Genomic DNA, 13,587 nt, shown 5'->3' on the forward strand with positions numbered 1-13,587 from the left:
CAATAATATGGTGATGATCTAATTTTATTATGGAATTATATATATATATATATATATATATATATATATATATATATATATATTATGGAATTATATATAATGGGTCAATCCTATCGATATTCACAATATAAAGTAATATTTTTTCATGGATGATCTAAATAAAATATTTTTCTTACAAAATACGACTCGTGAGGCCGTCTCACATAAGTTTTTGCATTTATTTATATATATCTATTAACTAAATCTTGAAAACATACAACAGTTTTTTGAATTAATTAAATAAAAAAATATGAATTTGTTCCAATGATTTTCTTAATTTGTGCAAAAAACAAAAAGAAAATTATATTTAAGATGATGAATGAAGCATGTTTCAGGAAGTCTCAAGTAGTAGGTTTACATTTATGTTAGTTTTCTTTATTCTTTCTATAAATATAAACTTAATAAAATCAAAATATAAAAATGTTTCAATCTAAAATTTCTCTATATTTTATAAAATTTTAATTTAATAAAATGCAATTTACATTATCCAAATAAATAAAATAATAAAGTGTCCTAACTATAAACACTGCTGCCGTTTTCGAATTTCGAGCTCCACCCTCCCTCCTCCTCTTTTCTACAGTCTACACTGGCTCTAAGGACTACGGACCTTTAGCACATCAGAACATTGATCACAGGAAATTTTCTTGATGTCCCTCCCTGTGAATCTATGATATTATATATAAATATTATTAATATTCACTGAATTCTTGGGTCACATTTCTCTTTCTCTCCCTTTTTGACCTTTTGGGCGAAAGAGAAGATCAAGCCTACATTTTTTTGTAGATTTTTCAAGAGCCTTGAGGTGCCTCGAGAATTTGAAGACCCCATTTGGACTTTGGGTTAATTCCTTGTCTTCCTCACCCCTGTCAATTTTTCCAGAACATTTGGTGGTCTGTGTGGAATCCCGAATTTCTAAGATCAGGTGGAGGGAATTTTCTTGCTTACATTTTGGAATGCTGTAGGAGGTGAAAAGTTCATTTTTTTTTAGCATTTTACGAAACAAAAAGGTAACCAATGATAAGAACGCTTGTAATTTGCCGCCTTTGTGTAATAATCAAGAGTTATGCGTGGCAGAAATCTACGATTTCATCTTCCATCTGGTGAAGGCCGGTGGTTTAAGTGCTAAAAGCAGTATTTATTTAAGGGTTGCTTCATATAATAATCATATCTTCCAAGCGGTTCATTCGCAGCTTCGCGGAAGGGTTGTATCTTCGGCGAGGAAATCCAAGAAAGTAACAGATTATTTTGTACGTTTGCGTATGTTTTAAACAAGGCTGATCAGCTTTCGTGGAGCTATTTTGGCTGTTCCCCTTTTTATAAGGTGAGTGGTGGGAGTGTGTTTCTCAAGCACCTAAAGGTCTATGAATCTTCTTCCTCAATCAAGATCGCTCATTTTATCCTTCTTAATTCACTTGGAACATTATTAAACATTATTCATTTTAAGTGTCTACTTCAGAGAATCAGTGTCAGCTCTTTAGTGCGACGATCTAAATCAGCTCAGTGTATTCAAGATTTGCATTTGCATTATTTGGGAAGTGTTTGTTTGAGTGTCTGTTTTTTGTTAAAGCTCTTGGTTTCGAAGACAATGGCTATGGTTGCACAGCAGCACGTGGAGAGTAGCAGTGGAAGCATGAACAAATTTCTTGATGGAGGGCAAGTATGTCCGGTATACGGTGGAGCAGGTGGAGGCCTTGGAGAGGGTCTATGCAGAGTGTCCCAAGCCCAGCTCTATGCGCCGGCAGCAGCTCATCCGAGAATGCCCTATTCTGTCCGACATTGAGCCTAAACAGATCAAAGTCTGGTTCCAGAACCGCAGGTAGAAGATTAAGATTATGGGGTAGAGTGTATTTTTATCTTTTTAGTCTTCTCCTTTTGTTTTGGCTTTATTCTCCTTCAGCACGTGATTAATAATGTGAAAATTTTAGTATTGACAGGTTTTTTTCCACTTGGGTGATTAGAATTTGTTAAAATCTTAAGTTTAAATGTTCTTCATCTTGTTACTACTGTTTATATGTATAATGGAACGCTGAAATATATGAGGTCTAGATTTTATCATCTTGCTTGGAATGATTGAGGATGAAACGGGCATTTAGCATGAGAAATGAATGAATATAGGTGCCGAGAGAAGCAACGGAAAGAATCGACCAGACTTCACGGTGTGAACAAAAAACTTGGTGCCATGAACAAGCTGTTGATGGAGGAAAATGATCGCCTCCAGAAGCAGGTGTCGCAGCTTGTATGCGAAAATGGTTATATGCGGCTACAGTTGCAAAGTGTATGTAATTTTCCTCCACTGCTTACTTGCTGTTGCACATTTTCCCATGATTGCATTCTTTTAGATCACTGTTGTTTTTTGGTATTATTGGCAATAGATGTAAGATGATGTATGGAGACTCAGCACATGGTTCAATGAGTTTTGCATGCACCCCGCATATCAGTTAGTCTATTGACATAATCGGCGATAAAGTTATTTGAGTTAATGTTGTACCATTCTTCTAATATAAATGTTATTTTCTAGATTAAACTTTGTATATCAACTCTGTCAATCATTTGTTTTGGAATTTTTTTTCATGCTGTGCATAAGCCATTGCTTCTTATATTTAGACTTCCTTAGCAACCACTGATGCGAGCTGTGAATCAGCAGTCACCACCCCACGCCACTCTCTCGGAGATGCTAGCAATCCTGCTGGGTACTTGATCAAAGACCTTTTTTTTCCAATGTTCCATGCTTGAGTATTTAGAAGCTTCCACCGGAGTTGGTAACTGTTAATTTCTCTTAAATAATTGTGTGCACATTGTCTTTAGACTCCAGTCTATTGCGGAGGAGACCTTGGCGGAGTTTCTTTCCAAGGCTACAGGAACTGCTGTTGATTGGGTTCAGATGCCTGGGATGAAGGTTTGAGTCATTTAATATAGATTTAGCAGTTTCTTATCGACTCTGAAACTGAGTGGTATATGCAAACTTTTACATTGCTGACAGCCTGGTCCGGATTCGGTTGGGATATTTGCCATTTCACAAAGTTGTAGTGGAGTGGCGGCTCGAGCTTGTGGCCTTGTAAGCTTAGAGCCTACAAAGGTGAGCAAATCATTTAGTTCTCTCCCCATATCCTAGCATCATATTAAGTTGTGTGAAGGTGTTGTGACGGGAAATTTTGAAAATTTCACAGATTGCTGAAATTCTTAAAGACCGCCCATCTTGGTTCCGTGACTGTCGGAGCCTAGAGGTTTTCACTATATTTTCGGCTCGAAATGGAGGAACCATCGAACTGTTGTATATGCAGGTGAATGATTTGAATTCATCACTTGTTTAGTTCTATTCAGGTCTCGTTAGAGATGATTAAAAACACGTTCTTGATTTCAGACATATGCACCAACTTCTCTGACTCCTGCTCGTGATTTTTGGACTCTGAGATACACAACCACTTTGGAAAATGGTAGTCTCGTGGTATGAATGATCAAATTTGTTAGATATTTGAGGCCCAGTATTTTTAGAACTCCTATAATGTATGTATTTGATTTTGACATTTGTTTGCTGCCTTTTCATGAAGGTTTGTGAGAGGTCTCTTTCTGGTACTGGTGCAGGCCCTAACCCAGCTGCAGCTTCACAATTTGTTAGGGCCGAAATGCTTCCATCTGGATATTTGATTCGGCCATGTGAGGGTGGAGGGTCGATTGTTCACATCGTGGATCATGTTAATCTAGAGGTTTTATCCTTCTTCAAATGCCACACCACTAAGTTTTCTTAGATTTATTGAATTTGATACAACACTTTTCTTTATCCAGGCATGGAGCGTGCCTGAGGTGCTGCGGCCTCTTTATGAATCATCAAAAGTCATTGCACAAAAAATGACTATTGCGGTGTGTACCGCATATATGCTTTTATGTTGTTGATGATTTTTACTAACTGTTGATATGTGAGTTGCCATAAATTGTTTCTTCTAATTAAACTTTGAGTTTTTTCCCTTGAAATGATCCATTTGATTATAAGGTGATTAAGTCTCGAAATATGATTGATTTGTTTTTTCTATTGCAATATTTTATTTACTTTTTTTTTCTCCCTAATTCTAATGTGGCGGTAAAAAGCAGGCACTACGATATATTAGGCAGATAGCTCAGGAGACAAGCGGTGAAGTAGTATATGGTCTTGGTAGACAACCGGCTGTTTTACGAACTTTCAGCCAGAGGTTAAGGAGGTAATCTGTTTCAATAGTTTTCATAGATCATTACTGCATGCCAGAACATTTTTACAATCTTTTGTATCCCATTTTGTAAATAGAAATTTGAAAATTTATCGATTCATCTGTGTAGAGGTTTCAATAATGCTGTAAATGGATACAACGATGATGGTTGGTCTTTATTGAACTCTGATGGTGCCGAAGATGTGTCAATTGCCATTAATTCTGCCAAAAATTTGAGTACTTGTTCGAGTACTTTTCTTGAAGGCGTTGTCTGTGCCAAAGCATCCATGCTGCTTCAGGTACTTATTATTCTTGTTCAATTATTTGCCACTATTTTTTTCTTTAATTTTATTTTGGATGGATTTTAAATGCTTTATTTATATTTACTATGCCAAATTTTGATAAGCTCAGATAAACAAATTTTAGCTTGCTAACCGAAACAATATTTTTTCCGTTTCCCGTCAGAGTGTCTCTCCAGCAGCGCTGGTTCGATTTTTAAGGGAGCACCGATCGGAGTGGGCCGATTTTAATGTTGATGCCTATGTTGCCGCCTCTTTGAAAGCAAATACATGTGCATATCCAGGAATGAGGCCTACCAAATTTACGGGAAGCCAAATAATCATGCCATTAGGCCATGCAATTGAACACGAAGAGGTATGAATCTTTGCATTGTAACCATGTGATGTATTTTACTTTCGTTTTTCACCACGAAACAACAATTTCAACTTTACTGTAGAAATATGATGTAATGTATTATTGCAGATGCTTGAAGTTGTACGATTGGAAAGGCACACACTCAGCCATGAAGATGCTTTTATATCTGGAGATATTCACCTTTTACAGGTGCTGTTCACGAGGATCTTTCCGTCAGATGAACGATTCATATACTTACGTTTGAAAAATATTGAAATAGAATGTTATAATTTGGTTCTTATTTCCAGATGTGCAGTGGAGTTGATGAGAGTGCAGAAGGAGCCTGCTCCGAGCTCCTTTTTGCACCTATTGATGACATGTTTCCAGATGACGCTCCATTGCTGCCTTCCGGTTTACGCATAATTCCATTGGAATCAAAACCAGTTGAGTTCAAAGCATTCTCACTCAAAATTCCTATCTTTATCTTTTTTTCTTGTTTTAGCTTTCCCAATATACTAGAGATCTTGGGTTGTTTGTTATTCATAGTCTCTCTCTCCTGAGTGGCTTCATCACCAGTAAGACAAAGTTACATAATAGCAATATTGAGCTCGGGGTAAAATTTCTCCCATATGATTCGATCTTTGAAAATGTAACAAAATGTAGGGAAAAAGAACGAAAACTCGTCACTTGCAACTAGGTTTTCTGATGAATTTCTTTCTTTAGACTTTAGGCCCTTTTGATGATGCCCTTAGACCCGTTTGCGTGTATGCAGGAAACATGTTGGATAATTTTGTATGCTCTTTTGTCATAAATGATGGACATCAGTTTGTTAGAAATCATTTTTCCTAAAATCTCGAGCTCAAGGGAGGGTGACTCACACCGATGATGAATATCAAGGGTTTTTTTTTTATAACACATAGTTTGTGATGCAGCTAAAACAAATGAGTCACGTAGACTGCGCATGCGAGATCCGATTGATTAGTAAACTGGTCCATTTGGCCCGTAAATGAGCTCACCTGGCTAGTAAACGGATCCACATAGACAATACACAGTTAATTTGCGGGACGTCACATGCGTCACGTACACTCGTCAAGTGGGCGTCGGGAGGGTTCCCGACGTAGACACTCCGACGTTCAAGTCAGTAAGCAGTTTCAAGAAAACTCAGACAACATGAGAAATTTTATAAAAATGAGAGCATACCTTGAATTGTGCGGAAACTCCTCTATTTATAGATTTTTAAGAGAATCTAACGAGCTTGGCTTCTGCAAGCATAATCAATATTTTGAACCTAGTGTTAAACCTGACCGACGATTTCGGTTGGGAATAAATCTAGCAAGTGGACTAGGTCAAGTTATAATAAATGGATGATGAGTCCAAGTATCGATCCCACAGAGACTAATATTTAATTACTAGAATTTATATCACTTAACTTAAGCTAAACAAAATAAATAAAAAGATGATATGTGCATTATATTAATCTAAACTTTAAATAAAATAATTGCAATTAAAAACGACGGATTCAGATATCAAGGAGGGATTTAAATTCAAATAAATAACTAAGATACACAACGGTACCAAACTCTACTATGTTGACACGTGTTTAAATACAATTAATTATTTAATTCTTGACAATCACGGTGAAATTCCCAAATTTATTTATTAAACGATTCCTCGAGTTAATAAACCTATTTAAGTCTTACAGTCCAATTATTTCTAATTGAATTTAATTAGATTTAAATGCATTAAATCGTCGTGGAATTTCAGTTTTCACCTAAAACCGTACACTGAAACCGAATACTATTTCTAGTCAGTTTAACCATGTGTTGATGACGTCTTTGTTGCTATATTTAATCAATCATCTTCCGATTCGTGTTAATCAACATACATGTAAATAGTTGATCAAGCTATTAACAAGAAATATTAAACTAACATCAATTAATAATTAAAATCAAGAAAAATAATATTATGAAAATAAAACAAATATCAAATAACGTATTGTTTGGCCCTATCGTGGTCTTAGCCTAAAGAAAATTATTCCATGAATTCAAAATAGAAGTGAAAAGTCATATTTAAGTTAATAGAAGAAAACAAAAGAAAGAAATAATTAAGAGGAATTCTCTGTGATTTAGGCGTGTGTGAGGAATTCCTCCAGCTTTTGTCTTCTGTCTTCCTCCCTTCTTTTCCTTCTTCCACGCTGGTGCTACTTCATAGTAGCTTCTTTTCCTTTCTTCCGCAGTCTTCTACGCTTCTTTCTTCCTGTATGTTCTGTTCTTTTCCTTCCCTCTCCTTCTGCGATGTCTTCTTCTGTCTCTTCCCTCTATACGCTTCTCTCTTCTCTCCCTTCCGCGCTGGTTTTTTTTCTTTTGTTTTGCGTCTCCTCTTCACGTCTCCGACTCTTCTCCTTTTTATTCTTACTCAATGGGCCTCCTTCTTTCTTTCTTCTAAGCCCATGTCAAGTAAATAAAGTATAGATAAGATATTTATCAAGATTTACATAGATTTTTCAAGATTTCAATATCATAAAGGAATAAAAATATTTTATTTCCCTTCTTTTGATATTTTGTTTCCTTTGAAATCTAGTAAATTTATTTTATCTCTGAATTTAAACAGTTTTTCACTTTTATTCAAATCTAAAATTATTAATTCAAATAATCACATAATTAGGGATAAAATTTTAGATAAGGGCAAATATTATAAAATTAAATCCCTAAAATATTTGCAAGATTTGGTCCTTATCAAAATCCAATTGATTTTATTAATCCAACAAATAATTGGTCTTATACCCAGTCAGGAATGCATCTGCACTATTTGAATTTATAATCTTTTATTCTGATAACTTGTCAGAAATCATCTAGTACACGAGTAGGTGCCACAATGATAGTTTTGTACTTGAAATGAATGTTAATGCTATTTGGCAGGGTGGCTCGCAGGACACATTGGCTACACATAAAACACTAGATCTCACATCAAGTCTTGAAGTTGGCCCAGCAGCAAGCCATACTGCAGAAAACACAGCGACACCTCACAATGCACGATCAGTTTTAACTATTGCTTTCCAATTTCCAATTGAAAACAATTTACAGGACAATGTTGCTGTTATGGCACGGCAGTATGTTCGTAGTGTGATTGCCTCTGTGCAGAGAGTTGCCACAGCAATATACTCATCAGAATCATGCCCAACAGTAGGGCCAAAGCCATTACCAGGATCTCCAGAAGCACTAACTCTTAGCAAATTGGATCTGCCAGAGCTATAGGTATTGCTAACTATTTGGCTTGAGGTTCTGAAGTGAAGACGCATACGGTTGTTCTCATTTTCATGTTTGATGAATTTGTTTTTCCTCGGTTGTAGGTACCATGTCGGGGCTGAGTTGCTGAGGGTTGTTTCTATCGGTGATGAGTCGGTATTAAAAACACTTTGGCATCACCAAGATGCCATTTTATGCTGCTCGATGAAGGTAAACAATCTTATTTGTTTGAGATGATTGTATATATGATCGAATTGCATGGTTCTCACATATTCGGGAATCGGATTCTTATGTGATGATTAAATTGCAATATGTTGTTCTTTTGGTGTATCAGGCACTGCCAGTATTCATATTTGCAAACCAGGCCGGGCTAGACATGCTGGAAACCACGTTGGTTGCTTTACAAGACATTACTTTAGAGAAAATATTCGACGAGGCATTGTTTTCAGAGTTTGCCAAGATCATGCAACAGGTGGCTTGGCTTCATTTACCTAATATTTTTGGGAGTCGGGGAAGAAATTTTTAATGTCCTACAAATTGGGACAATAACATTAATCATTTTGCAGGGGTTTGCTTACTTGCCTGGTGGTATCTGTATGTCGATGATGGGTCGTCATATCTCATATGAACAAGCCATCGTGTGGAAAGTTTTTGCCGCGGAAGAAAGCGCAGTCCACTGCCTGGCCTTCTCTTTCGTGAATTGGTCTTTCGTGTGAACGTCCAAATCGCTTCAATGGAGTTTATTCTCTTACAAACTGGTCAGTAAAATTATTCATGTTTCCATGTAAATTATGCTGCTGCAGTGTTCTTAAGTTGTGGAAGAATTTCTTACTTCTAAGAAACTGGTTGCTATCACAGGATCTTGTTACTTCGTATTGAGTTTGTTAAGTGGATTTTTATTGGTTTCGTATTCAAAATTATCGGATTCGAGAAATGATAGAATATGTTTGAACATGGATTGAGCCTTTGTTCATATACAAATTTTGTTTGATACTTCATTATCATGATAGAATATGTTTGAACATGGATTGAGCCTTTGTTCATATACAAATTTTGTTTGATAATTCATTATCACTCTTCAGTGTTCATTTATGTATTAATTTTGTATAAATATATTTCAAATTAACCAGGCTAACAAATTCAAATTTCAATAATAGATATTTGATAAAACTCGATATATATATATATATATATATATAAAAGTAAAGTTTTTGTCAAAAATAATAATTTCCCGTCAAAATGTCATTTCTAAAAAAAGAAATATATATCATGAATACTGAAATATGTGTACTGCAATAAATAATAACTTCAATTATTGTTTGCATTGATTATATCAATTCATTTAGTTCAAATTTGAATTTAATTTATTTTTATATTAATTCAAATATAATTTATGTGTTATATGTTTTTTATTTATTTTTATTTAAATTGAAATTAATCTCTATTTTTATATTAATTCAACTATAATTTATATATTTTTTTTATTCAAATGGACATTAAATTATCTTCAATAAACATATATATTACCCTCAATAATCAGAAATGTTGACACCCAATGCATGCAATTCGAGATTTTTATAATTTCAAAGAGTTAATGTATGATATAATTCTGTCAAAAGCATCCAATGTATAATCTTTATCCTTTGTGATGTCTTATTTGAATTTTAAATTATAAAAAATGCAATATTGCATATTATATTAAAAACTAATGTTATTCTATTTATCTTACTGAATTTATCTACTCCAAAATTGAATTTTAAATGACTCATCTTTTCAGCATCATATCTGAATTGTATCATTCCAAGATGTAATGTTCGTTTAAATTTAGATTTGTTCGTTGTTATGAACTACTACATATGGAAGCAACGAGGCATTAAGTTTGAAATATGACTTTCATGATCGAGAAGTAAAAAAATATTATTATTCTATTTGTACAAAATTTTAATTATTACGTATTTACTAATGTGATAATTTTCTTCTATATTACAAAGTTCACAGATACATGATAGTATAAAATGTCCCGTAATGGAAGTGATTAAACCAATTCTAAAGAAAGTACGCATCTTATTAGGAGACACATTATAAAATTTATTGGCATTGTTTTGGAATACAGATAGTAAATGATAACAAAATAACTTTTCTGATTTATACATAATTTAATTATAATCACATATTTAATTTTTTTAGGAATAATAAGCTGTTGTGTATATTATGAAGAGATTTTGTAGATAAAATCATCATCTATTTGGATAAAGATATTGGTGAAACAATTATTGTTACAATTCAAATGTGTCAAACACTTGTCATGTCACAAAATTGTTTGTGAATATGGATTTAGATGAAATTATTGATTTTTTTTAAAAAACTGTTTTTCATTAATTTTATTGAATTTGATTTAAAAATATTTTTATCACATGTTAAAAAATAATAATATATAACTTCTCAAAACTTAAAGAACTAAATATGTATTAAGGTTGGTGGTCGACATCAATACACTAAGGCATAGTTTGGTACACATGATAGGATAAACATGTGATATATAATATAAAGATAAGTTAAGGATAAATAAGATGTATGATATTATATTTAATGTTTGGTATAATTTTAATAAGAGTGATTAAATTTATATATTAGATTGTAATGACAAAATTAACCTTATCATAATAAATTTTATAATTTCAAAATTGTTGCTTGAGTTCATATTTTTTATCTGTACATGTGCCGATAGTACTTGCATGATTTATTTATTTTTACCTAATTTTATATATTATATAATATGATAATTGAGCCCTTGATTTTTTGAGTCAAGTCAAATATCAATTTTTAAGGTTAATCGAGTGATAATAATAATTTTATTGAGATTTATAAAAATTATTTATATAATTATCACAAAATCATTTATATAATTATCATATTATATAATATATAAAATAATAAAATATTTATTTGATTTTAATTTCTACCTACTAGCATAGATTTATAAAAAATCATTTATAAATTGAGGGTAATTAAGTCATTTGTAGTGTATTTTATCATTTGATTAAAATTATCACACATTCTATTAGGGATATTTTATCCTACTAAAAAATTATTTATCAAGGGCCCATGATATTATCATGAGCTTTTTAAAAAGGTACCAAACATGAGATAAGGAGGATTATTTATCAATCCATCTCTTATCCCATGTACCAAACTATACCTAAACATGATAAGCATCATGCCATTGTCATATGCTAACATAATCTAAAATTTTGATATATGATGGTGATTATTAGCCAAAAAAATTAATCGATATGTGTTGTAGTTAAGAAAGTTTTTTAAAATTAGCAAAAAATAGTTTTTATAATTATATTATTTTTTCAATTTCAATGTGTGGGGACCCGGACGCTAATCATCTTCTTAATCATCATTGGGACTAATTTAATCAATTAGGATAAACATGGTCGAATTTTTTTTAAAAATACGGAAGGTAATGGAATCAAACTCCTATACATATCAGTATAAAAGTATAAATCTGATACAACATACAATCATTCACATCTCAGGTTCAACAACTAATTATCAAGTGTTTAAACCCTATCTCTAGTCCAAGTCCGTAGTCTCCACTCTAATCTCGATCTTTCTTCACCTCTGTGACCCTGAACCTGTCCCACCTGTTGTCATGCACACATACAGACAAGACAACAGCCGGATAACTCTGGTGAGATATAAATATCCCAGTATAAACAATGTATCAATGCAATCATATAAAACATATATAAAAGCATAATAAACATCGAAACATGTATTTAATCTGATCACATGAATCAATACAAATCTGTACCTAAATCTAGGACTCATTTCTAATCTAGGGATCCCGATCTAATTTAGACTTTGGTATGCTGTATCGAATGTCTACAATAGACGTCGATCTACATCTAAGCTCATCGATACACCGTAAGTCTAGAGTCTCAGCTGGTTCTGACAAAGACTCGACGGTTCTGCCCTAGCTAGGCTGATCTGTCCTAGACTCAAACTCTGGCTCTGCTATCATTCAATAGACTAACATATCAATCTGATAATCTGCATATATCAATGCAATAAAATAAAGTATGTGATTTTGAGAAACTCAAGTCAAACTTAACTCGAGTTGTGCAATCCCGAATCAACATTTATTTATACATTTCTTGCTGTCGCTCTGATACAATCGAAGTCTTGACTCAAAGTCTGTCACTGTTCAATCTGGCAATGACAATATCAATATACTGTATCAATATTCTAATCAAATCACGACATCTCTGTTTTATCAAATTCTGACAGTACAATAGTACAATCCTGCGATACCGGTGATACTAAACCAGTATCTACTAATTCCAATAATTTACAATCAACCACCGTACAAATCTGACATCAATTCTAGTCAATCTCATTCTGAAAATTATAACAATTCCATATTCAATCCTTTTTCTTAATCTGACTTTGATTCTGTGATGTATACTATGTCAAGAACACTATATATGAATCGTATCTGATTCTGGACATAGCATAGTTTCAAATCTTAACAAAACGTAACAAAACTTACGTCCTATTGTAGCTGTCGTTTCTAGGAACACATTGCCGTACTCGGATTTAAATTTGGACGGACGGATCGAAATATAAAGGCGTAAGGATTTCACGATACTTTTCTCTGAACCTTTCTCCTTTTCCTCCGTTAAATTCTGAAGGAATACACTATATATATATCTACATGCATGTACAAGCTACATGACTTATTTTTCTTGAACTTGGGTCGGCGCTCGAGCGGTGCTAAACTACCGCTCGAGCGCGGTATTCTCTGTCCCAGTTCTTTTGTATTACACATTGGCGCTCGAGCGGTCATAAACTACCGCTCGGGCGCCGCACCTTCTGCCCGAAACGTATCTTTAATGAACACTGACGCTCGGGCGGTGAAAAACTACCGCTCGGGCGCCAGACTCTCTGTCCACAAATTGTGTAATTCATATACTTGGCCCAATTTGGTATCGTAATGGCCCGGCCATAATCACATTAGCTCAACTTCAATAATCTCTCCCCCCCAAGATACGATTTCGTCCCCGAAATCACAGTCAATTAATCGTATCAATAAGGAGTATATACATAAACTGTATAAAACATTTACATTATTGAAATAACTCTGGGAACTCTTGTCTCATATCTGATTCAGTTTCCCAGGTGGCTTCTTCAGTACCATGACGAGTCCATTGAACTTTTACAAGTGGAATAGTCTTCGTTCTGAGCTGTTTTTCTTTACGATCGATGATCTGAATCGGTTTTTCAACATAACTCAACATCTCATCCAGTTCGTCATCGTCTGGTTGAATAGCATGTGAAGCATCAGGAAGGTATTTCCTTAATAACGATACATGAAAGACATCATGTATCCCGGATAATGAAGGCGGTAAAGCGAGTCGATAGGCACGATCTCCTATCTTCTCGAGAATCTCATAAGGCCCAATGTATCGTGGAGACAATTT

At 33.9% G+C, this 13,587-nt stretch overlaps 1 protein-coding gene across 1 annotated transcript; it reads left to right on the plus strand.

Annotated features, from left to right (window-relative positions):
- The first annotated feature begins 575 nt into the window (after positions 1-575).
- Positions 576-8,970, plus strand: LOC140823139 (homeobox-leucine zipper protein REVOLUTA-like). The gene is given in 20 exon segments (XM_073184317.1): positions 576-1,689; positions 1,691-1,855; positions 2,155-2,314; positions 2,644-2,729; positions 2,845-2,935; positions 3,020-3,115; positions 3,207-3,320; positions 3,401-3,484; positions 3,588-3,743; positions 3,823-3,897; positions 4,126-4,232; positions 4,348-4,516; positions 4,683-4,871; positions 4,980-5,060; positions 5,159-5,293; positions 7,769-8,074; positions 8,076-8,104; positions 8,200-8,305; positions 8,430-8,567; positions 8,662-8,970. Coding segments are annotated over 20 exon segments (2,502 nt in total). The 5' UTR covers positions 576-1,624; the 3' UTR covers positions 8,812-8,970.
- The last annotated feature ends 4,617 nt before the right edge of the window (positions 8,971-13,587 follow it).

Source organism: Primulina eburnea, chromosome 2 (assembly GCF_022965805.1).
Source record: "Primulina eburnea isolate SZY01 chromosome 2, ASM2296580v1, whole genome shotgun sequence".
NCBI classification, from domain to species: Eukaryota; Viridiplantae; Streptophyta; class Magnoliopsida; order Lamiales; family Gesneriaceae; genus Primulina; species Primulina eburnea.